The 26,702-nt window shown below is 37.6% G+C and overlaps 1 protein-coding gene across 3 annotated transcripts; it reads left to right on the plus strand.

Annotated features, from left to right (window-relative positions):
* On the plus strand, window positions 1-26,207 carry LOC106095856 (adenosine deaminase 2). Of its 3 annotated transcripts, none has more exons than XM_013263263.2 (7): window positions 4-89; window positions 258-508; window positions 579-804; window positions 867-1,068; window positions 17,276-18,297; window positions 24,847-25,029; window positions 25,096-26,207. In XM_013263263.2, exons 5-7 carry the CDS (start codon window positions 17,473-17,475, stop codon window positions 25,738-25,740), a joined length of 1,653 nt encoding a protein of 550 aa, XP_013118717.2. In that variant the 5' UTR covers window positions 4-89; window positions 258-508; window positions 579-804; window positions 867-1,068; window positions 17,276-17,472; the 3' UTR covers window positions 25,741-26,207. The 3 variants fall into 3 exon arrangements, with proteins under 3 accessions (XP_013118719.2, XP_013118717.2, XP_013118718.2); XM_013263264.2 differs by having other exon boundaries at window positions 579-749; XM_013263265.2 differs by lacking the exons at window positions 258-508; window positions 579-804 and having other exon boundaries at window positions 1-89.
* The last annotated feature ends 495 nt before the right edge of the window (window positions 26,208-26,702 follow it).

Here is a 26,702-nt window from a genome sequence, read left to right on the forward strand (position 1 = left end):
TGTACAAAGACATAATTTTTCCTTTTAATTTGTTTTGATAAATTTTATAGTTAAACTTATAAAATATACTCACCACCGAAGGATGAGAGGTAAGCTAATTTCGTCATTCCATTTGTAATACATCGAAATATTGATCTGAGACCAAACAAAGTCCCCACAGTTGAAAACACACAAATGGGAGGGTCCAGTGGAAAATTTTCAAAGACTACATATTGTCTATGCAGGTCTTTTCCAAAATCATTATTTTCTCGTTTTAGTTGACGCAAATGGCGTGAAATTATTACAAAGCACATTTTCAACACATGGTCATCCCCAAATTATAGTACCTGACAATATTACAATTTTTAAAAGTACCGCAGCTAGAATTTTTTGCGAAGACAAGGGTATTATCCACAAATTTATTGCGACGGGCATCCAGCAAAGTTGCCATTACGCCTAAAAGTTCAGGAAATAGTTACGCGATATAGAGCAACTCCGCTTTCGATTGGCGAAAATCCTGCAAACTTATGTATACCTATAATGCCACTTACGTATAAAATAGGACACAATTCATATTTCTTACTCATTTATTTCAATAGTCGAAAAACCAAATTTTGACGTATTTGATTACGCAGTCTTTCACAACAATGCAGTTTCGTACAACAAAGTTGGAGGAATCAAAGTGGTCAACCCCAAAGTTCGAAAATTAGGCGTAGGAGAGAGGGTTCAAGTTTGTTGGTTTAACAAAGGATGTCCGACTTGGAACTTCGGTACCGTTTTGCAAGAACTTGGAATGTCCATTTCAACATTGAACTTGACAATAATGTTATACCTTAAAGACATATTAATCAATTGTATATGTCTATGTCATAATCAATCTACTTTAGTTACAGCATATCCACCACAGAAGGAACCTAAAATTGCAGAAGTCATAATTCAACGGATTCAGGCGCAACCTCAAGCATCCACCAAATCACAACTACCAAGTATTGCGCGACCAAACATAATATTGTGACTTACGGCACGTTTCCAAGGCCACTTTCCTTATTGGTGTGGGAGATTATAATGTCTCGATTGAGAACACTGATTGTAAGTCTTAACGAAGATATGTTTCTGTGTTTTCTATGTCATTAACACGGCTATATTTTAGAGCATAATTTTTTCGAGATAGCCAATCAGAACTTAGCTATCAATCGTACAAGTCACTGTTACTTTTACTTATGGTTATTATTTGTATTGATAATAAATGTAATTTTATAATGTTTAAATGCTTCTCGCAACAGCAATCCTGTGTGGTGCTCAGAGCTAACTCGTGCCGGTACTGATCGCAGATAATTCAGTCGAACTATCTTAAAAATTTGGCATAGGTGACTTTTGACACTTATTAGAATAAATCGGTTCAGATTTTTATATATCTGTCAATATGTTAAGATATGTATCTGTCTATTTCCATTGATTAAATCTAAGTTTTGTAAGTTTAATTGTTGTTTTAGAAACGTTTATATTATTGGGTTGCCAAAAAAGTGATTGTCGGTAATATAGTAGTAATATAGTCGGCGTTGACAAATTTTTTCAACGGCTTGTGACTCTGTAATTGCATTCTTTCTTCTGTCAGTTATCAGCTGTTACTTTTAGCTTGCTTTAGAAAAAAAGTGCCCGAAATTTTGTTTACATTTGCTTGTTTGGCGTCAATTTTAATATGGGTACCACATGTATTGAAAGAAATTCATTCAACAAACCGAATCAACGCTTGTGATATGCACCTTAAACGCAATGAATTCGTTCCGTTTTTAAAACGAATCATAACTGGAGATGAAAAATGGATTGTTTACAACAACGTTAGTCGAAAACGATCATGGTCCAAGCATGGTAAACCAGCTCAAACCACTTCAAAGGCTGATATCCACCAAAAGAAGGTTATGGTGTCTGTTTGGTGGGATTGGAAGGGTGTGGTATATTTTGAACTGCTTCCAAGGAACCAAACGATTAATTCGGATGTTTACTGTCAACAATTGGACAAATTGAATACAGCCATCAAGGAGAAGCGACCAGAATTGGTCAATCGTAAAGGTGTCATATTCCACCAGGACAACGCTAGACCGCACACATCTTTGGTCACTCGCCAAAAACTGAGTGAGCTTGGCTGGGAACTTTTGATGCATCCACCATATAGTCCTGACCTTGCACCATCAGACTACCATTTATTTCGATCTTTGCAGAACTCCTTAAATGGTAAAACTTTCGGCAATGATGAGGCTATAAAATCGCACTTGGTTCAGTTTTTTGCAGATAAAGGCCAGAAGTTCTATGAGCGTGGAATACAAAATTTGCCAGGAAGATGGCAAAAGGTTATCGAACAAAATGACAAATATATATTTGATTAAAGTTCAATCTAAGTTTTATTAAAAATGCATTTACTTTCTTTTAAAAAATCCGCAACCCAATATATAGTAAAACACTATATAATATAAACGTTTTTAAAATAAGAATATTGACTGAACCGATTTCTTTTCAATGTGTGTCGGCTAAGTGGGGATTTAAGTTTTCTTTTCAATTTTTTTCGAAAATAATTTTTAGAGGCTGTAAATATGATTGACCGGTTCCGAACGTGATATAAAAAGTTCACCGAACTCGCCTCCTAATAAGTCCATTGGTACGCATGCTGTGTGGCATGTGGCGCCGTCTCTTTGAAACCACATATCATGCAAGTCAAACTCTTGCATTTTGGGCAAAAAAAGTTGGATATCATCTCACGGTAGCGCTCACTATTTACAGTTACATTACGATTCGCATCATCTTTGAAGAAGTACGGTCCAATGATGCCACCAGCCCATAAACTGCACCTCTTGCAATACTTCGGGCTGATCTTCACACCAAAATCGACAAAACTGTTTTAGTATTAAACTGTATTTACGTACCCATTGAGCCGAAAATGAGCTTCGTCGCTCAATGGAAGAAGCACGCGATGAACTTTCTTAACCGAGCATGCATTTCGATAATTTAATTTAATAATTTGCAAGTGTTGTTCGTTTGCAAGACAATTCATGGTTAAATTATAAATCAAACTGAAGATGTTTGACAGTGAAACAAAACACGAGACGTCCGTGCGTAAACCAAAAAGATAATAGCTTAAAAAAATCTCCCATTATATTTCGATCTAGATATGTCCGTCTGTCTCCATGTTAATTTGTGTAGAAAGTACAGATCACAATTTTCATCCGATCATCTTCAAATTTGGCACAGGCATTTATTTTTGGCAAAAAAACGAAGCCTAGTGAAATTTGAAAGAATCGGTTCGAATGTGGATATAGTTCTCATATATATGTTCCTCCGATTAGGACTAATGTTGCAATTAGGTCGTCATTTGTTAGGCAGGAAGAATTTTTTAATGACTCTCGGCGAATTTCATATTAATCGGTTCAGATTTTAATATATCTCCCATATATATATGTATGCATGTATATGCTCGTCCGACTATTTTGCAATAACGTCAACCGATTGCCACGAAAATTGGCACATATATTTGTCATTTGGCTGTTGACATTTTTGTTTAATTCTATAAAAATCGGTTCAGACTTATATTCCTATACATATGTATATATATGTACATCGCCCTATTTGTTGGTATAGAGACGCAGTTTTTACAATTTTGAACACATTTTTTCGAAATTTGATTGGATTATTTTATAACCCATCTGATAACCTTCACTGAAGTCCATCAATTTCTGTTCAGAATTAGTTAGGGTTCGCAATTTCCACTTTTAGGGTGGTGTACGGTATTATATAGTCTGCACCGCCCAACTTTTGCCTTTGCTTACAATAGGATTAATAAATATTTTAAGTTTACTCAGAAATCATTTTATTTTGTTTTTACTAATCTTGCCATCTTTCCAAGTGGCAAAAAGTAATTATTTCCATCTGATTATATGTTTATCAATAACCACGGTTTTAGAGAGAGGGGGGTTTTCCCCCCATGTTTATCTCTAATGATTATTTATTTCTTTATAACGTTGTCGTGTCACTACTTGCCAATTATCTTATCTTTCCAAGAATTATGATTCTGAAAGTGCTTTCGACAAATTCAAATACAGAACAACTTTTTTGGAACTTAGCAATAGTTCAAGTAGCGCAACGTGTATGTGGCAAATGAGAAACCTTGGTTGAATGTTTTATCTTTTTGTTGTACTTACTCGTTCTGGCATGATTTCGATCAGGGATTCGGAGCGGAGTGGAGTGGAGCTTGGATCGGAGGGGAGCGGCGCACGTCTATTTCTGCCGCAGCAGGAGTGAAATTTTTTTTTGGTTTGCGAACTTGTTACTATTTTGGCGAATTGAAACAAAAAAGTAATATCACATTAAGTAAACACTAGATAATTTTAAAGTTAGCCTCCATAAAATCGTTATCGAATACATATTAGCGAACCAATTTCTATTTTTTTGTTTTGTCTTTAAGTCCAATCAAGTTAAGCGTGATAAGTTCGTTCGGACCGAATCTTGTATACCTTTCGCCATTTGTCCAGTTCTTTGCACAGTTTTTTTTTTTTTTTTTTTTGAAAGAAGAAATAAAAAAGGATCAAGCAACCAAGCAACATATGTATTCTTGATCGTCTTGACATCCTAACTTGTTCCGTTCGTCTGTGGAAATCACGATTGAGGTCGATGACGTAAATTAGTCACTCGAAATTTTGCACAGCCACTTCTTATTGATGTATATAGGTCGCTGGGGATTGCAAATGGGCCATATCGGTTCAGATTTGAATAAAAGTATGGTACAAATCGTCATATAACCGATCTCCCAATTTGACAACTTGAGCCCCTATAAGCCGCAAATTTGATCTGATTGGGTTTGGATTTTGCACGTATTTTTCTATTACGACTTTCAGCAATCGTGATCAGTATGGTTCAAATAGATGTATAGTCTGATATTGCTCTTATATAAACCGATCTCCCGATAAGATGGGGGTATACTTATTTCGTCATTCTGTTTGTAACACCTCGAAATATGCGTCTGAGACCCCATAGAGTGTATATATTCTTGATCGTCATGTCGTTTTAAGTCGATCTAGCCATGTCCGTCCGTCGGTCTGTCGAAAGCACGCTAACTTTCGAAGGAGTAAAGCTAGCCACTTGAAATTTTGCACAAATACTTCTTATTAGTGTAGGTCGGTTGGGATTGTAAATGCGCCAAATCGGTCCATGTTTTGATATAGCTGCCTTATAAACCCATCTTGGGTCTTGACTTCTTGAGCCTCTAGAGGGCGCAATTTGACTGAAATTTTGCACGTGGTGTTTTGGTATCACTTCCAACAACTGTGTTAAGTACGATTCAAATCGGTTCACAATATGGTATAGCTGTCATATAAACTGATCTTGGATCTTGACTTCTTGAGCCAAAAGAGCGCGCAATTTTCATCCTGTTTGGCTGAAATTTTACATGAGGTGTTTTGTTATGACTTCCAATAACTGTGGTAAGTATGGCGTAAATCAGTACATAACCTGGTATAGCTGCCATATACACCGATCTGGGATCTTGACTTCTTGAGCCACTAGAGGACGCAAGTATTGTCTGATTTGGTTGAAATTTTGCATGAGGTATTTTGTTATGACTTTCAACAACTGTGCCAAGAATAGTTCAAATCGGTCCATAACCTGATATAGCTGCCATATAAAGCGATCTGGTGTCTTGACTTCTGCGCCTCTACAGGGAGCAATTCTTATCCGATTTGACTGAGATATTGCATGACATGTTGCGTTATGACTTCCAACAACTGTATTAAGAATTGTTCAAATCGCTCCATAACCTGATATAGCTGCCATATAAACCGATATGGGATTTGGACTTCTTGAGCGTCCAAAGGGCGCAAGTATTATCCGATTTGGCTGAAATTTTGTACAACGGCTTCTCTCATGACCTTTAACATACGTGTCGAATATGGCATGAATCGGTTTATAGCCTAATACGGCTCCCCTATAAATCGATCACCCTATTTTACTTCTTCATCCCCTAAAGTGCGCAATTCTTACTAAATTTGGCTGAAATTTTACACAATGACTTCTACTATGGTCTCCAATATTCAGTTTAATTATGGTCCGAAATGAACCATAACTTGATAAAATAGCAATAACATAGCAATTCTTTTCTTTTAGCCTTTGTTTGCCTAAAGAGAGATTGCCGTGGCAACAGCTCGACAATTGTGATCCATGGTGGAGGCTATATAAGATTCGGCCCGGCCGAACTTGGCACGCTTTTACTTGTTTTTATTTAAATTAGAAAATGTTATATTTTTATACACTTTTTGCATATATAAGAAATGAGTTTAAGTGATGTTTTTTAATTTTTGCTAGCATTATTTCGTTTTTTTTTTGCTTGGGGATTATTTCACAACATTATAACTCCCAAAAAACTGGGGTATTTCTCATTATTGTGATTTGGGATCTATTTCAATTATGTTGGGTATTCGTTAGGGGTTATTTCATTTTCGATTGCGGTTATTTCCTAGGGCCTTAAGTTTTGTGTCCTAAGACCATATTTTTTCAGAATTAGGCTGGTAATACAATATATACGGACTACTGTTTGGAAACACTACACAAATCTTAAAGATAACATTGCACATTTATAAAAATTGTTTCATAAATTATGAGGAAATGTCCTACTGAATGAAATCTGCTAGTTTTTTGCTTCAAAATTTGTTATTTAAAAAAAGTTACCGCGAAGAACTTGGCAAAAAGCGAATATAGTACCAACTATATGAAAGAGAATTTTATGCCCTTTCGAAAAGTGCATAACATTTTGCTATAGCTTGAAATTTCAATTTTGAATTAAACGACACTTTTGAGGTCAATTTTCCACAGTGCGTCGTGTTGGCTCGGGCTAATGTTATCCAATTGCCGTAATGTTTTGAACTTTGCTTATTGGTATCTCAGTTAAAATTCAAATGGAGGATATGCGTATCCCTATTCGTTATAGCACCCTAATATACATTTATAAACATGATGGTGTATATTCAAAGTTTGGCCCACTTTATTGGCGTAGCTAGGGGTAGCATCCCCCCCCCCCCAGAATTTTCGTTAGTATTTACAACTGTTAACATTTAATTGTACTGCAATGTTGAATTTAAAATCTTCTGATTCTTAAAATAAATAGTTGAGGAAAACTTTATTTGTTTACGAAAGTCGTTCGCGTACTTTATGTGCATAATAATGGGGAGCGTGACGAATGGAGAAGCTGCAAAATGTAGAATATTGCATATTTAAGCCTCTCATTCTTATAACAAATACACTGGCATAGATCCACAAACCAGCGGGAAAGTTCAGGAGCAAAAGCTGCTTCTAAAAGGCCTTATTTTGCAGACACAAGATATGCCAGAGACTTTCCCTACTTCTTGATATTTAACATGGTGCTTCCAAAAATACAATGCCTTCCCTTCTCATAGCCAAAAGAAGGGCTAACAGAAGGCTATCGCCTTCGAAGCAGGTTTTGAACGTTGGGACAACAAAACAAACAAAAAAAAAAAAACAATAATGCTCTCTCAATTCTATTTAAGAGAAACAACTAAATTAAAAATTTTTCTCTTTAGAATGGAATCTCCGAAAATCTATTTTTAGAATGAGAATTTCATTTTATTTCTACATAATCAAAAACTTAATTTGGCTTCGCCGTGATTTGATCCACTGATCCTCTGTTTGCTTAACCGATGTGGTATCTACTAGGCTATCGCACACCGAACAATCACTTCGTCAAAAGCCTTTTACGTTTTTGATATCGGTTTGCTTGTGCAAAGACATGAGAAATTCATAGCCAAGAAATGGCTTTATAGAAGGTTTTCTTTTCTTCTTTTGAACGAAGTAAACTTGTAAAGTGAAAAATATTCGATCAAAGGTCTTATAAAGGGTGATTTTCTAGCTATTATCTTTCTGGCAAAACTGGTTTAAACAGCTCACGTATGTTTCGTGTTTTGTTTTCCTGTTAAACATTTTCAGTTTGGTCTATAATTTAACCATGAGTCGTCTTACAAACGAACAACGTTTTAAATGATTGAATTTTATTATCAAAATGCGTGCTCTGTTAAGAAAGTTTATCGCGTGCTTCTTTCATGGAGCGACGAAGCTCATTTTTGGCTCAATGGGTACGTAAATAAGCAGTTTTGTCGATTTTGGTGTAAAGATGAGCCCGAAGTATTGCATGAGTTACCAACGCATCCAGAAAAAGTCACAGTTTGGTGCAGTTTATGGGCTAGTGGCATCATTGGACCGTACTTCTTCAAAGATGATGCGAATCGTAACGTAACTGTAAATGGTGAGCGGTACCGTGAGATGATATCCAACTTTTTTTTACCCAAAATGCAAGACTTGCATGATATGTGGTTTCAACGAGACTGCGCCATATGCCACACAGCATGCGTAACAATGGACTTATTGAGAGGCGAGTTCGGTGAACATTTTATTTCACTTTCGGAACCGGTCAATCATATTTACTGCCTCTAAAAATTATTTTCGAGAAAAAAATTGAACAGAAAAATTAAATCCTCACTTAGCCGACACAAATTGAAAAAAAAATCAGTTCACTTAATATTCTTATTTTAAAAACGTTTATATTATATAGTGTTTTACTATATAATATAAACGTTTCTAAAATATCAATAAACTTACAAAACTAAGATTTAATCAATGTAAATAGACAGATACATATCTTATCATATTGACAGATATATCAAAATCTGAACCGATTTCTTCCAATAAGTGTCAAAAGTTACCTATGCCATATTTTTAAGATAATTCAGTCGAACATGCGACCAGTACCGGCAGGGGATAGCTGTGAGCACCACACAGGATTGCTGTCACGAGAAGCTTAGCTATCGGGCGCATTCATAGGTTGCGGAAAGGGGAATGCTCTAAACGGAGTAGCTGCAAAGACAGTCGTCGACAATCAGCGGTATCGAGCGGAGAGTCTCAGTGAGAGGCCAGACGCACCGGCTCTTGCACAAATACTGAGTGCCCATGATGCTCCATATGACGCGGCGAGTTATTGGCGCCTTTTTATAACCAGTGGCCACCCTGTTCCCACGGCGATCGGTCCTTTGGACTGGAATGAGCTTGCCCACATGCAGGTGCTGACGACGATCGCCACCACCACATGAAAATGTGGCTACAACAACATCATCAGTACGTTGTAGACAAAAGTACATGGACAGACAGGCGGACATGCCTAAGTAGAGTCAGAAAGCGATTTTGAGTGTATTGATATACCTAAAAAGGGGTCTCTTTTAAAAGCCGCATTCATAACCGATTTCCCTGAAATTGGGCATATTGAGCACATTCTTGCCGACTGCGGTCTAGATCGAACCATGTTTTAATATAGCTCCCATTCGGAGGCCCTAAAAGTCGCATTTGTTGCCTGATTTGCTGAGACTTGACTCAATGAACTTTGATTGGTCCTTCGACATCCGGATGAAGTACGGTTTGGATCCGACCATTTTTAAGTATAGACCCCGATTGAATGTCTTTCACCCATAATTGGCGTATTTGTTAACCGATTTTCCTGCAATTAAGTACGGTAATCTGCAAAAATTAAACTCCAATACATTCGATGCAGATCAGATTTGAATATACCTGCCATATATAACAATTTCGTGGACTTGCAACCATATTAGACCCATTTATTACCCCATTTTGCTGAATTTTTGACTTGCACCCAGTTATATGCTGGCCAAAAAATTTGCAACCAGCACAGAAATTTCAAAAAATATAAGGAATTGTAATATAAGAACATTTCGGTTTTCTCAGGTAAAAGGTAATTTTGCAAAGATAACAAAAATTAAATGATTGTGATTTCATCACCTATATTATTTTTATACCCACCTCCGAAAGATGAGGGTATATTCATTTTATCATTCCGTGTGCAACAAATGGAAATATCTATTTCGGATCCTAAAAAGTATATATCTATTTGATCGTAAAAATCCTTTGACATCCTTTTTCAATTTGGCCCACATCGGCCCAGATTTTTATGTAGCTGCCATACAGACCGATCTCTCGATTTAAAGTCTTGGCCCCATAAAAGGCACATTAATTATCCGATTTCGTTGAAATTGGACAGAGTGAGCTACGTAAGGTTTTTCGACATCCGTTTCCTATATGGTTTGAATCGATTTACATGGGTACCCAAAGTTCGGCCTGGCCGATTTTAATGCCTTTTTACTTAATAACAATTGGAAAACAGATTTAGAACTATTGTAGAACAAATTTCACAATGCCAATTGATATTTGCAAAATTTGTTGGGGCTGTGAAATGCACATTTGGTCCCGAACAAATTTTGAAGGAGTAAATTTTTGTTTAATTTTGTGTTTGTTCTTGGTTGGGCTGCAGCACCCCCCAGGAAAAATGTCTAGCTATGCCAATGGGCCCTGCCAAACTTTAGGCTTTTTTACGCCATTGTTTGAAAAGAACATGTACAGCCGCTAAAATTGTTCGATTTCAGGGCTCAGACACTTAAAAAATTCTTATATTCCAGGTTTTTTGTTTTACTTGTCTCGTTTTTATGGCAGATTTTGTTTTCGTTTTCCAAACATATCTTGCAGCATATAGGAACAATATATTTAATGATTAAAACAGCGGACGGCCATATCGCTAACTTGCAATTTATGGACTAATCGAGTTACTGTGTCATTTACGGTTGTAAATCAATGTTTGGCAAATCAGAATTCCACATCCGCTGCCGCAGAGTCACACACCCAGGCCTACCCAAAAGCACTTTCCCACCCAAGTGCGACACTCATGCGAATGAGCCGAAATTAATCCAATCAATTATTACTCGAGCTATCGTGTCGAATGAATGGAGTAGAGTCCCTGCTTATCGTCTCCGCTCCACCTCCTCCGTGTTTAAGCGCTTGGCGTGCTGTCGTTGCATTTTCTGTGTGAGAAAATGAATGAGATAAGATTGACATAACAGCATAATGAAGACCCACTAGGAAATCAAACTAATCGCGCTCTCTTGAGGTGGGTATTAGGTTCGTGTTTCAGAGTGAAAAATCCATGTTTTTCATGATTGTTTTTCTTAAACACTACAAAAATCGCATTGATAACGAAATAGTTTTATTAAAATCTTGCCATAAATAATGAGGAAATGTCCTAATGAACGAGAACGGCAAGTTGTTTTCATCAAAATCTGTTATCAAAAAGTAATCGTGATAAATATTGATTTGGATATGCTTTTTATACCCTCCACCCTAGGATGGCGGTATATTAATTTCATCATTCCGTTTGTAACATAAAGTGTATATGTATTCTTGTCCGTCTTGATATTCTTAGTCGATTTGGCAATGTCCGTCCGTCTGTCGACAGCACGAAGGAATAAGGCTAGTTGCTTGATATTTTGAACAAATACATCCCATTAGTGTAGGTAGGTCGATTGGGACTGTAAATGGGCCATATTGATCCATGTTTTGGTATAGCTGCCATACAAACCGATCTCGCAATTATTATCTGATTTGGTTGAAATTTTGCATAAAGTGTTTGGTTTTGACTTCCAACAACTATGCCAAGTATGGTCTAAATCGGTTCAGAACCTGATATAGCTCCCATATAAACCGATATCCCGATTATATTGTTCGCGTCATTGGTTATTAAAAATTGACGGCGTCACATTTGTATTTTTGTCATCGCGTCAGAAGTGTTGTTGAGATTTTTTCTTAAAATATTGGCGCCATTATAAAATATTTGTTAGTGAAATAAATAAAATGTTTTAATACAATTTGAGTGCGTAAAAACCTGTTCAAATACTTGAAGGCGGTGAAAATCATCAACAACATGATAGTCTTTTGTGTGGAAAACGATGCTGTATTGGTGTATTCATATGAAAACCACTACTGGATATTGATTCAATTGCTGAATACGAAGAATTGAGGTTGGTCACGGTGTAACATTACTTTATTTATGGCTAACATAAATAATCGAAATAAAATTAGATTAAATTTATTTCAAAGGTTTTTTTTTGGTTCACTAGGGTGTGGAAAAATCAATAACGGTTTAGTATTAAAACCAAGAACGTTCTGGCGCTGAAACCAATAACAGATTGGTATTAAAACCAATACCAGTTCGGTAATAAGGTTAGTACCAAACGGTAATAATCATTTTATGTTTATAAAATATTTGTTAGTGAAATAAATAAAATGTTTTAATACAATTTGAGTGCGTAAAAACCTGTTCAAATACTTGAAGGCGGTGAAAATCATCAACAACATGATAGTCTTTTGTGTGGAAAACGATGCTGTATTGGTGTATTCATATGAAAACCACTACTGGATATTGATTCAATTGCTAAATACGAAGAATTGAGGTTGGTCACGGTGTAACATTACTTTATTTATGGCTAACATAAATAATCGAAATAAAATTATATTAAATTTATTTCAATGGTTTTTTTTTGGTTCACTAGGGTGTGGAAAAATCAATAACGGTTTAGTATTAAAACCAAGAACGTTCTGGCGCTGAAACCAATAACAGATTGGTATTAAAACCAATACCAGTTCGGTAATAAGGTTAGTACCAAACGGTAATAATCATTTTATGTTTCATCCATACCATCCGGTATTGTTTTTGTAACATACGATGTTGCTTTACAATCAATATCGTATGGTATTAACTTTTCTCTGGGTGTACCTACTTACTGAGGTTTGTAGTACAATATGGAAATAAATAAGTAGAAATTATAAAAATATTTTTCGTTGTTTTTAATTAAGCAGAATACATTAGTTAGAGTATTTGGGGGGATAAATTAAACGATCTTTTTTCATAAAATTAAAATTATAAAAATTGTAATGTATTAAAATAAATTAGCTATAGGAAGAATACATTCCAAAACACACACAATATTATGTATTCTATTAAACGAATTATGCAATGCTTTCGTCGAACATGTATGTATTCTTTTCCAAGGACATCACTCGTTTTATGGATACTGTATACTCGATTCATAAGCTATAGAGGCTATCGGTTACATTTTCATACTTTACCTTTTCCCAACGGGATGTTATTGAATGCCCGATGGGAGAATGGATATTTTTTAATGTTTCGACTTGTAAGAAAGGTAGAGTGAAGTCGGGGACACGTTTTCAGAACCGAAATTTTAGGTTTTGTTATCTTGATGCAATTTTTTTTTGGCTAATAACACTTTGGAGAGGTCTCGGGGTCAGGGTCATGATTTGTGGTCGGGGAATTCCAATGTGGGAAGCTAGAATTAGGTAAGGAAAGCAGATTTAGAGTTCTAGGCCAAACCTTTTTAAGGCCAATTCATAAATATCCCCTTTCGATATTGGCCTTAAATGAAATGTTTTCCTGTGCAAAGGAATATAAATCCCAAGAAACCCCATCTCTAAAAACGGTAGTATACACAGATAAAAATAATTTTGAAAACCAACAACTTTTGTCGAAAAAACGACGACAAAATTTGTAAATTTTCCTGCCACAACTTATTTTGAATCTCAACGACCCGAAGTTGATAGGCACTCTTTTCAAGCCAACATATAAGAACAACAACAATATTATTTTCCAGTAAAAATTGCAGGAACAGCATTTATTCTCTTTTTCTATTTATTCGAATTAAACAGTTAGTTTTTCATAAAACAGCTGTTCGTTGCTGTAAATTTTGCTGCTATTATAGCTATTACAGCAGTAGTTTTGCAAATTCAGAGCAGCAGGCTGACAGCTGAAAAGTCTGTCGCTTGCTGAAAATTACTGCCACCTAATTATGAAGGGGGTGTTGGAACAAAAAAGTATAATAAAAATGTAATTGTGTATCTCAGTGGATGTTGATAATGACCACTGAATGTGAAAACTAAAGGCCATGGCAGTCATAGTCATACACACAATAGTAGGGCAATAGCAAAAATTGCGAGCGAGCTCAGCCACACTTCGAAAAAAAGGCCTTAAGTAATCAAAACAAGTAACAGGCAATCATAAAATAGCATTGTACTTAAAACAGTAGATTTTGTTAAGCTGACCGAAATGTTTGGCAATACAGCAGCCCTATGTTTGCTGAAACGGCAGCAATGTCTGCTTTCCCATTTTCACCAGACTGCTGACAAAAGCTGCTGGCTTAGCAAACATTTTTGCTGTTTTGAATAACAAATTTGGTTGAGTGTACAAGCTCTCACTTACTAAACTCTTAAAATTGTGCTGGCTTTCATGCACTCTCTCACTCTCTTTTGCTGGCAAATAAAGAATGCAAACGACTTCCAGTAACAATTTGTGTAAATTTGCACAAATTTTTGAGTACGCGAACACACATATTATTCGTAAGCAAAACAAAACCATTAAACCAACCAGGCCACATGTGCTCGCTTCCGTGTGGTGGTAAGTTTTATTTTAAATTTCCACTCGAACCTGTGTTTGCAAAACATGACTGGCATAGGAGACTGATGTGCTACATGGTAGGTAGTACGCGAATTCTAACAACTACCTCAACAAAAGACTTTGTTGAAAACCCACAAATTTTCAATTATTTTATCTGTCAAGTCTCTACAAACCTACTTCAACAACGAGTATCTTCAAGTTAGTAATAAAATTCGTTGATAGTTAACTTTTTCACATAGTTGGGTTTTTCTCAGGGTTTTTTTTGATACCCTACACCACCACTGTGGTACTGGGTATTATAAGTTTGTGCATTTGCTTGCAACGCTAAGAAGGAGAAGAGCGTCTGTGAGTCCATGTATTCTTGTTATCAAAGTGCAGATCGTATTTGTTGTCCAATCATCACGAAATTTTGCACATATCACTTTTTTGGCCCAAGGACGAACGCCATTGATTTTGGTAAAAATCGGTTCAGATTTAGATATAGCTCCCATATAAACGTATTGCCCGAATTGCACTTAAATCGCCGTAGTAACTACAATTTTCAACAGATCTGCACAAAATTTGGCACGGATAGCTCTGTTACTGATTTTAACGTATCGACATAATTTCATTAAAATCGGTTCAGATTTAGATATAGCTCCCAAGGACGAACGACATTGATTTTGGTAAAAATAGGTTCAGATTTAGATATAGCTCCCATATATACGTATCGCCCGATTTGCACTTAAATGGCCGTAATAGCTACAATTTTCAGCCGATCTGCACAAAATTTGGCACGGACAGTTTACTGTTACTGTTTGCGAGATTTTATCAAAATCAGTTAAATTTTTGATGTTGCCCCCATACATATTTATCGCCGGATTTGCACCTATATGGCTGTAGTAACAACAATTTTCAAACGATCTGTTTTAAAATCGGTTCAGATTTAGATATAGCTCTCATATATATATATATTTATGTATTGCCCGAATTTATAATTGTAGAGTATTATATAGTCGGCTCCGCCCGACTTTTTTGTGTATGAGACTTAAATGAAAGGCATGCGTTAACATTGGTCGAGTAGAATCTTCATCATGAAATGTGTATTTCTTTTTAATCCAAAAGAGACATCAAAATGAAAGTTTAAGCCAAATTGGATAATAATTAAGTTCTCCAGGTGTTCAAATATCAAATCAAGAGATCTGCTTATGGGGTACATATATCAGGTAAAAAATCCGTGCAGGCCGGTTTGAACAACAACACATCAGAGAAAATTTGGATTATATTTGTTATGAGCGTTGGACAATTCTGAAATTCGGAAAAAAGTTACGGTATGAATATGACGTTTTAATAAAATCATACCTTTGCTACTATTTCAAAATGTTGGACTTTGTCAATACCTAGCATATTAGAAACGAGTTCCTACTTACTACTCAGAGACTTATGCTACACTGAGAGAACTCACTCTAGTGTTTGGATCGAAGGGGAGCCGCTAGGTGACTGCATTAGCATGACGTTATAATCCTAGGTACGAATTCTGACAAGGACAACATAAACAAAATACTTTATCTGACTTGCTCTGGATGGTGCCAAAATCAAAAAGAGCCACCACCATGCACCATTAAATCCCATCAACATGTTTAAAGCATTGATTAAACAACCCCTACAGTAGTAATTTGGATGTAATTATGTAAATTTGTATATGTAACAAACTAATTAAACATGAAAACAAAATCAACACACTCATAGAAAAAAGTTGCTGAAAATGGCAAACACTGTCTGCTAAATATCAACAGTAATTTTGCTGCTATTAAAGCTATTACAGCATTAGTTCGGCAATTTCAGAGCAGCAAGCTGACTGCTGAAAAGTCTGTTGTTTGATGAAAATTGCAGCTGCTTAATTATGAAGGGGATGTAAGGAGAAAAAATAAAATACAAATGTATATGCGTGTTTCAGTGGATGATTATAGTCACCACTGAATGTAAACATTCCATAATCTTTTTTTCTTTAAATTTAGAAACAAAAGGCCAGGCCAGTCATGTACACATTAGTGGAGCAATAACAAAAAACTCGAGCCAGCACAGCCACATTTCGATATATATTCTTTACAGTCATATTCCACAAATTAAAATCATCTTTTCCAACCAAATTTCTAAAAAAATGCCGAAAGTAATCAAAACAAGTAACAGGCAAACATAAAAACATTTGTTTTCAGCTGATTTTTGTACTTAAACGTTTGCTGAAGCAACAGTAATGTCTGCTTTTCCATTTTCAACAGACAAAAACTGCTAATTCAGCAAACATTTTTGCTGTTTTAAATAACAAATTTGGTTGAGTGCATGCTTATTCCCTAACTAATGCAGGTAACATTGTTAACTGGGTCAAAAAGTAACGCAATATGTATCCATAAATTCATGGCTGGGAAAGACCACCGCTGAAAATTTTTTCTGATGTTCTCACCGGGAATCGAACCCGGGCGTTTAGCGTCATAGGCGGACATGCTTAAATCTGCGATACGGCGGCCACCATATCAAAAATATTACAAAGATGTGGATGAGCAAATGGAACCTTCCATTGAAAATTTCAACAAAATTTTATAAAAATGTACGCCTTCAGTGGCATAAGAACTTAAATAAATTGGTCGGCTTAGATGTAAATCAGTAGATAAAGGCAGTCTACTACTCTGTGGTGGCTGGTATGAATACATGTACGATTTCAATGAGAATTTGTTCGTTCCGACAAAAAAGTGTTTTTCTGAGTGTATAACTGTGCTGGAGAGATATTCGTATATACACGATCGCTCTCCCACGCTCTTGCTCTCGTGTCCACAAGTGGCGATAAAGATTTGCAAGACGGACGACGTTGAAAAGAACAGACAATTCAATAGCAGCCAAACACAGGCATACACACACACAGGCACATAATCCTAAGTATGTACGTTTAAACTAAGTATTTCGTATTTGCAGATAAAGTTGAGAGGAGACGTAGTAGGCAATGAATAGCCGCTTAACTGCGTGTGCAGATTAGTGGAGTGAAGTAGTTGGGAAAAAGCTACCGCTGAGAACACCCAAAACAGTCTGCTGGTCGTGATAGTTTTTTGGGATTTGACAGATCTGAGCAAGAAGTGAAAACACGAAGACAAATTAAGGTGTGCAACAATAAAATGGGACCCTCTAGAGTGTGGACAACAAGCTTCCTGTTGTTGGCCTGTGTCTGCTTAACATCAGTACATGGCCGTAAATATCTACGAGAGGAACTAAGAGCGTCTCATATGGTGCATGAGCACCAAAATAGGGCCTCGGCTCGACCATCACCGGAGGCTTACAAATCCTTGAGGGATATCTTTTTCCGCTATGAGGAGTCCAAGTCGTTTGGAGCTGATATTGAATTGACACAGATGGAGCTAAATGCCAACCAGATCATCATGGAAGTCAAGACAAAGGAGTTCGAAGAAGGCATGATTGTTCCACATTTGTTTACACCATCGCAGCATTTCTTCACGGTTTTGGATGAGATTAGAGAATCACCACTCTTCCAATATATTTCCAAGATGCCGAAGGGCGGCGTACTACATGCCCATGACACGGCCCTATGTAGTACCGACTATCTAGTGGAATTGACTTATCGTGAAAATCTCTGGGTTTGTCAAAACTCCACTACGAAATCCATGGTGTCATTTAAATTCTCCAAAAACAAACCAGAGCCAAGCGATCTCGAAGATGACTGTACCTGGGAGCTAATGTCAAAGGTGCGAGAACTCAACGGCGCAAAGCCGGTCGACGAATACCTCAGGGAGCACTTGACACTTTACCCCGTCCAAAAATTCGAGGACAACAATCAGGCTTGGCAGCAGTTCATGGGTATATTTGGTCTCCTCGATGGTTTGTTGTTGTATGCACCTGTTTGGGCCGATTACTACTACAATGCCTTGGAAGAATTCTATGCGGATGGGGTGCAGTATTTGGAATTCCGGTCCACATTGCCGATAGTAAGTAGATATGCAATTTTTTATTTGCAATATATTGAATAACTCGTTAACAACCCAATAAGTTTTTGGTAGCCGTAAATTCCGCCCGTCTGTTCATTGGTGTACTTCTACTGCTACTGCGGCTCAACGGCTGCAATTTCATGCACATGGTTTTTTTATACCCACTACCGAAGGATGGGGGTATATTCATTTTGTCATTCCGTTTGCAACACATCGAAATATCCATTTCCGACCCTATAAAGTATATATATTCTTGATCAGCGTAAAAATCTACGACGATCTAGCCATGTCCGTCCGTCTGTCCCTCTGTCTGTTGAAATCACGCTAGAGATATTGAGCTGAAATTTTGCACAGATTCTTTTTTTGTCCATAAGCAGGTTAAGTTCGAAGATGGGCTATATCGGACTATATCTTGATATAGCCCCCATATAGACCGATCCGCCGATTTAGGGTCTTAGGCCCATAAAAGCCACATTTATTATCCAATTTTGTTGAAATTTGGGACAGTGAAATGTGTTAGGCCCTTCGACATCCTTTGTCAATTTGGCTCCGATCGGTCCAGATTTGGATATAGCTGCCATATAGACCGATACTCCGATTTAGGGTCTAAGGCCCATAAAAGCCACATTTATGGTCCGATTTCGCTGAAATTTGGGACAGTGAGTTGTCTTAGTCCCTTTGACATGTTTCTTTAATTTGGTCCAGATCGGTTCAGAATTGGATATAGCTGCCATATAGACCGATCCTCCGGTTTAGGGTCTTAGGCCCACAAAAGCCACATTTATTATCCGATTTTGATGAAATTCGGGACAGTGAATTGTGTAAGGCCCATCGACATCCTTCGTTAAATTGGCCCAGATCGGTTCAGATTTGGATATTGCCATATAGATCGATCCTCCGATTTATGGTGTAAGGCTTCATAATAGCCACATTCATTATCCGATTTTGCTGAAATTTGGGACAGTGAGTTGTGTTAGGCCCTTTGACATATTTCTTCAATTTGGTCCAGATCGGTTAAAATTTGAATATAGCTGCCATATAGACCGATTTCTTGATTTATGGTTTTGGGCCCATAAAATGTTCATTTATTGCCTGATGTCGCCGAAATTTGGAACAGTGAGTTAAGTTAAGCCCCTTGACATACTTCTGCAATATCGCGGAGATCGGTCCAGATTTGGATATAGCTGCCATACAGACCGATATCTAGGTTTTAGGTTTTGGGGCCATAAAAGACGCATTTATTGTCCGATCTCGCTGAAATTTGAGACAGTGAGTTTGGTTAGGCTCTTCGACGCCCTTCTACAATTTTGCCCAGATCGGTCCAGATTTGAATATAGCTGCCATATAGACCGATCTCTGGATTTAAGGTTTAGGGCCCATAAAAGAGGCATTTATTGTCCGATTTCGCCGAAATTTGGGACAGTGCTTAGTGTTAGGCTCTTCGACATGTTTATGCAACTTGGCCCAAATCGGTCCAGATTTGGATATAGCTGCCATGTAGACCGATATCTCGATATAAAGTTTTGGCCCCATAAAAGGCGCATTTATAATCCGATTTCACTGAAATTTGACACAGTGACTTATGTTCGGCTTTTCGACATGTATATAGTTCAGATCGTTCAGTGTCGTATATAGTTCAGATCGGTATGAGGTATATGAGTATTTTGATGAAAGGTGGTTTACATATATACCCGAGGTGGTGGGTATCCAAAGTTCGGCCCGGCCGAACTTAACGCCTTTTTACTTGTTTTGTTTCATAGGCAGCTTAAGTTCGATGTTGGGCCTTTGTCGAACTTATTACACAAGTTTAGGGTCAAGGTTTGGGCTGTTGAAAATTTCAAGTCAGGGCGAGATATGTCGGCGATGGGTAAACCAGTTTATGTGAATTTTTGTTTTCACCTTAGCAGTAACCAAGAATCATAAATCATATAGGGGGCACGCCCTCCCCAAAAATACACCTCTCCCACCAAATGGCCAGTGTGTAGGACAACCGGTTTCATATGAGACTTATATGAAAGATTTTCATTTATCAAGTTATTCATATAAAAGTTTGGCCTCAAATGTGAGGTGGGTCGCCCAACTCCAAAACCCCTCAAATGAAAGGCATATGTTAGGGAGTATGAATATAATGTTCCTTTCAATCAGGTGAAAAGGTAGAAGGCCACCAGAACTCAGACGTTAACATGTCCGTCTTTGACGCTGATCGTCTGGGTCCATATCCCGGCGAGATTATCAGTCAAAATTTTCAGCGGCAATTATCCCTCCTAGTGCTGGCGACACTTGAGGTATTAATCTTAGGTAATCAGCCGTTCAAACTTCTCTATTAGTGGTGGTGTCGCTCTGCGGCAAGATCTTCGGAATCTTATTCATAAAAATCAATTTGTGTTTGCTTGTTGGTTTGTTTATTTGTTGTTGTTTGTGTTCCTTATAGACTTAAAACGGCTGAACCGATTTTCTTGAAATTTTCACAGATGGTGCACAATGATCCCGTGGTGAAAATAGTAAAGTAGAAATAAGTAGAAAATAGTAAATTAACCTAAAAACAAAAATTTGGTATCCAAATTTCGGATGGGGGGCCGGCCCCACCTTAGAACCTACAAAATATATATAGACCAATGACGACATGAACATGAATTTGATATCCAAATGTGGGACCAAGTTTCTGGAAGTACACCCCTTCCCCAAAACATCCCCCAAACATGACAGATTTACTGATTATGGCAATACAGAGCTCAAATAAAAGGTATTTGAGTGTAGAATACGGATCTGATATCCAAATGTGGGACCTCTCCCCAAAAACATCCCCCAAAGAAGACAAATTTACGACTATAGAAATACTGGTCTCAGCACGAATCTGACATCAATAGTCGTGAAAAAGTGTCAATGGGATTCAAATGAAAGGTATTTGGGAGTAGACCACGAATGTAATATCAACATTCGGGACCAACTGTCTAAGGGACGTCCCACCCTATAAAAACCACCAAATAGGACGTATTTGCTCACCATGACAATTTGGGTCTTAAAGAGAGTGGAGCTCAATATTGATAGTTTTTATGGCCCATACCCCAAACTGGACATATTTGCTGACTTTTGCAATAAGGGGTTTAAATGAAAGGTATTTGAGATTAGAAAATGAATTTGATATCCAGTTTTGAGGCTAATCGCAATCCATATTGCGATGGGGGTCCACACTACCCCCTAAACACACCAACCACCACCCTGGGGTCCTTCCCACTACCAACATCCCCATGAGAATATCGGGCTCAAATAAATTCTTTTAAGAATGGAGTACACCTAACATCCAAACTTAAATGACCCTAAACCCTCCGAGCGCATTCATAGACCAATACAGATCATATGGGATTCCGATAAAGGCATTTATATTGTTATACTGTTACTCAAGCGATATACACGTACTACTTTCGTAGGATGGTATTATATCAGAAGCTCTTTTATTGTCAAAAATAAATATACAATGGATAATTTTGTTCCATATAAATCCAAAGAAAGCGAAGCGGAGCGGGCCCGGTTCAATTTGACAGCCGCGTTCAAAGGCAGAAGGCAATATTCCGTAAAGAGTAACAAATTACTTGTAGGTGATCATCATGAAACAGAGTCCATGCTGATGGGGAGAAATAATTGATTAGCAAATAAAAAACATATGAGAGCTATAACACAACATGGACTGATATTGCCCATACCGACCTAAGCCATAGGAAGGATTTGTGCAAAATTTCGGGCGCCAAGCTTTACTTCTTTGAAAGTTAGCGTGCTATCGACAAACTGACGCTAGCATACGGCTAGATCGCTTTGAAATGTCATGACATATATATATTATGGGGTCTCAGACAAATGTTTCGATGTTCTACAAATGAAATGGTAGAGGGTGTAAAAACACCATTTACACCTCCACCATTCGATGGTGGAGGGTATTAAAACATCCACGTGTGCAAAACAGCAAAGGACACAAAACCGATAGCGTTATTTGATTGGTGTCCAAGATCAAAAGGTAAAACAGGGTTGGGACTTTTTTTTGGTTTGTTTTTAATTGGAACAACCACCATGTATCGCACATTGTCAAGTTCTTTGAATGATTTTTTCAAATAAATATGAACTATATCACGTTATTTACCGCTATGGACCGTACTTGTCATGTCGTACAAGTCATATAAAAATATCACCTCCAAAATTTCAGGCAAATCGAGTAATAATAGCGCCTTCAAGAGGCTCAGAAAGTCAAATTGGGAGATCGGTTTATATGGCGGCTATGTAAAGTTATCAACCGATTTAGACCATAGCACAGTTGTTGGAAGTCATACCAAAACGACATGTGCGTATTTTCAGACTATAGACTGATATCGACGGTACTTGGCACAGCTGTTGGAAGTCATTCTAAAACGATATGTTCAAAATTTTACCCAAATAAGGTAACAACCGCACCCTCTAGAGGATATGACATGATTTAGACCATACTTGGCACATTTGTTGGAAGTCATACCAAAACGATGTGTGCAAAATCGGATGAGAATTGCGCTCTCTAGAAGCTCATGAAATCAAGACTCAAGATTGGCTCATATGGCACAGTGTTTGGATGTCATACCAAACCAATATGTGCAAAATTTCAGCCAAGAACTGCGCCCTCTAAAAGCTCAATAACTCATGATCCAAGATCAGTTTATATGGCAGCTATATCAAAACATGGATCGATATGACCCATTTACAGTCTCAACCGATCTACACTAATAAGAAGTATTTGTGCGAAATTTTAAGCGTCTAGCTTAACTCCTTCCAATATTAGACTGCTTTCGACAGACGAACGGACATGGCTAGATCGACTTAAAATGTCACGACGATCAAGAATATATATACTTTTTGGCGAGTATTTTGAGGTGTTACAAACGGCATTACGAAATTATTAGTATGCCACCATCCTATGGTGGAGAGTATAATAATGAAAGTAAGTTTTGCATGTAAGGACCGCGTTTCAAACTCAAAATCGTGCACGTTCAAACAAACAAAATCATTAGCCACAGAGGTAATTTTCTACTTCTGTCCCAAATTTCAGCGAAACCGGACAAGAGATGCGCATTTTATGGACCCAAGAGCCTAAATCGAGAGATCGTTCTATATGGCAGCTATATTCAAATCTGTACCGATCTCGGCCGTATTAAAAAAATATGTTGAGAGACCTAACAAAACTCACTGTCTCAAATTTCATCGACCTTGAAGCGGCAGATCGGTCTATATATGGTGGCTATATCAAGATATAGTCCGAAATAGCCAATTTTCGAACTTATCCTGCCTATGGACAAACAAAGAATCTGTGCAAAGCTTCAGCTCAATATCTTCATTTTTAAAGACTGTAGCGTGATTTCAACACACAGTCTCGGGCAGACGGACGGACGGAGATGGCTAGATCGTATTAGATTCTTACTACGATCTAGAAAATATATACTTTATAGGGTTGGAAATCGATATTCCGATGTGTAGCAAACGGAATGACAAAATGAATATCTCTATTATTTAATTTTTTTTGCCTGCTAGGCGGGGATTTGGTAAGTTCTTTGAAAGTTTGTGCTCCGAAATTCCTTTTAGAGTGGCATTACTGACTCAAACAACCGATCGGAAGATTATGAATCATAATGGTATAGATGTGTATGTTAGTGTAGTTCTAATCATTTTATTTGTGAGATTAACATTATCGTATTCTAACGATTTGCTGTATTGTACATTCTATAATCATCTACCAAATTCAACATTTTAATAGCAATGTATCTTGAGTGTACAGTTATGTATAATAGGGACATCGACTATATCAGGGCTGCGGAGTGGAGCAATTTTGAGTCAGTTCCGACTCCAACTCCGGAGTCGACTCCGAGCACTAAAATATGCTATGTTTTTATACCCACATCATAGAAAGGGGGAGGGGGGTGGTGGTGTGGAAATCTTTCCATTTCGTTTTTAACACCTCGAAATAACTATTTGTGACCTTACAAAGTATATATATTCTCTATCGTCACCGCTTTTTAAATAAGTTCGTCCATCCGTTCATCAAATAATACGTCTTCATATTTAGTATAGGCAACCTTTTTGGCATAGAGACGAAGCCTATCGACATTGGAAGAAACCGGTTCAGATTTGGAATTTGTAAGCCAGAGTTATGTCCGTCCGTCTGTCGAAATCATTATAGCGTTCAAATGAATGAAGATATCCGCTTGAAATTTTGATGTAGATCGTTGACGATTGCAAATGAACCATATTGGCTCAGATTTGGATGTAGCCCCCATGTAAACCGATCCCCGGTTTTGGCTTCTTGAGCCCCTCGGTTCTCATCCCACTTGGCTGAAATTTGGTGCATGAAGTACACTTGTGCTCCAACACTCACTCCAAGTCATAACCAGATAGGTTCATAAGTATATATAGCCTCCAAATAAACCAATCTCCGGATTTGATGCCTAGAAGCCTTTTTTTTTATTATTTTTTATGTTTCTTTACCAATCCAAGACCAATAGCAATTCTCAATTTCCGTTCTTATTGCTTCATTTTCAGTTGTACGATTTGGATGGCAACAAATACACAGAAATGGATACGGTGGACATATATAAACAAACCTTGGACAAATTCATGGCTGCCAATCCGGGCTTCATTGGATCTAAACTTATTTACGCTCCGCTAAGAAACGTTGATGACGCCACCATGGAACATTTTGTGAGAACATGCATCGAAATTAAGGTTAGTACTTGGACAATGTGTTGAGTGAGAGGCAATGTTAAATGATTGTAATTTTTTGGTGTCTAGAAAAAATATCCGGACTTCTTGGCTGGCTTCGATTTGGTGGGTCAAGAGGAACCCGGCCGTCCCTTGAAAGACTTTATACCTCAGTTGTTGAGCATCCCCGATGATATCGATTTTATATTCCATGCTGGTGAAACTAACTGGTTTGGCTCGTCCGTCGATGAAAATTTAATTGACGCTGTTCTTTTGGGGACCAAACGAATTGGCCATGGCTTCGCTTTGGTAAAGCATCCTTTGGTTTTGCAGATGGTGAAGGAGCGCAACATTGCTGTGGAAGTTAATCCCGTGTCTAATCAAGTTCTGCAATTGGTTGCAGATTTCCGTAATCATCCATGTTCCCATTTCTTTGCTGACAACTACCCTGTGGTCATCTCGCCGGACGATCCATCGTTCTGGAAGGCCTCTCCGCTGTCTCACGATTTCTACATAGCTTTTCTGGGCATTGCTTCGGCTCATTCTGATTTGAGACTTCTGAAGAAATTGGCTTTGAACTCGATTGCCTACAGCTCTCTGACGCCAGACCAGAAGGTTGAGGCAATGCATAAATGGCAGACACAGTGGGATATTTTCATTTCGAATGTGGTCAATGGCGAAACCGATACGAACGATGGTGCCCAGCACCGCCTGGACACCAATAGGATCGATTGACTAGCACGCCTGTTGGTGGCGATATTAGCAATGTGGCTTATAAGAAACTAAATCTTGCCGTTGTCCTTTGCCCCATTTGCTTGTTCATCGCTTCCAACAGCCTCTAATACACCCATTCCCCCATTTTCATCATCATTGCTCGTCAAGTCTGAACAGCTTCAAGTATTGCCTTCGAACAGACATGAACCTGGATCCCCACGAAATTTCCTGAAGACACTCAACATCTGGTACTACCTGACGACATCTACAAGTATTTTCTCACAGGACATTTACACATTGACTACAATGGCCTCTTGTCCTATATGGTATTTGATTCAAAATATTTTCGGCTGCTTCCAGCTGCTATGGCAGGACATTAGTTAATTTTTATTTTACAATGATACACATGCCAATTTTGTATGTACATGTGTTTATATTGTTATAGCGAATGAAATGAACTCAGAACTGAAATATATACGATTAAGACATTTTTATACGTTTCCAATCAAATGTCGACAAATTCGGGAGAGGTCAACAATTAATCTTTTCTTCTCAGTGTATACTTCTACAAGAAGCATAGTCGCATTAAATTAATTGTTCAATTTACATCTAGATACGGAATAACACTGTCAATCTGGGCCGTGAGAAACTCCAACTTCGGGTGATGCCCAGTGAGAAAGTTGCGAATGTATTACATTGGGAATACTCAATATAATCCGTTATAGGATTGGCATTTTATAAGATACTAGCTGAACCGGGCCCGCTCCGCTGCGCCTTCTTTTACTTCATATGGAACAAAATTGTCCTTTGAATATTTATTTTCGACAATTAAAGAGTTATTAGTGAAATAACATTCGAAAATAATATATGCATATCGCTTGACTAACAGTATAACAATATAAGTGCCTTTATCTGTATCCCATATGAACTTTATTGTACTACGAAATATCTCGGAGGTTTCAATGTCATTTAATGCCACAAAA

The sequence above is a fragment of the Stomoxys calcitrans genome, chromosome 1, assembly GCF_963082655.1.
Source record: "Stomoxys calcitrans chromosome 1, idStoCalc2.1, whole genome shotgun sequence".
In the NCBI taxonomy this organism is placed as follows: Eukaryota; Metazoa; Arthropoda; class Insecta; order Diptera; family Muscidae; genus Stomoxys; species Stomoxys calcitrans.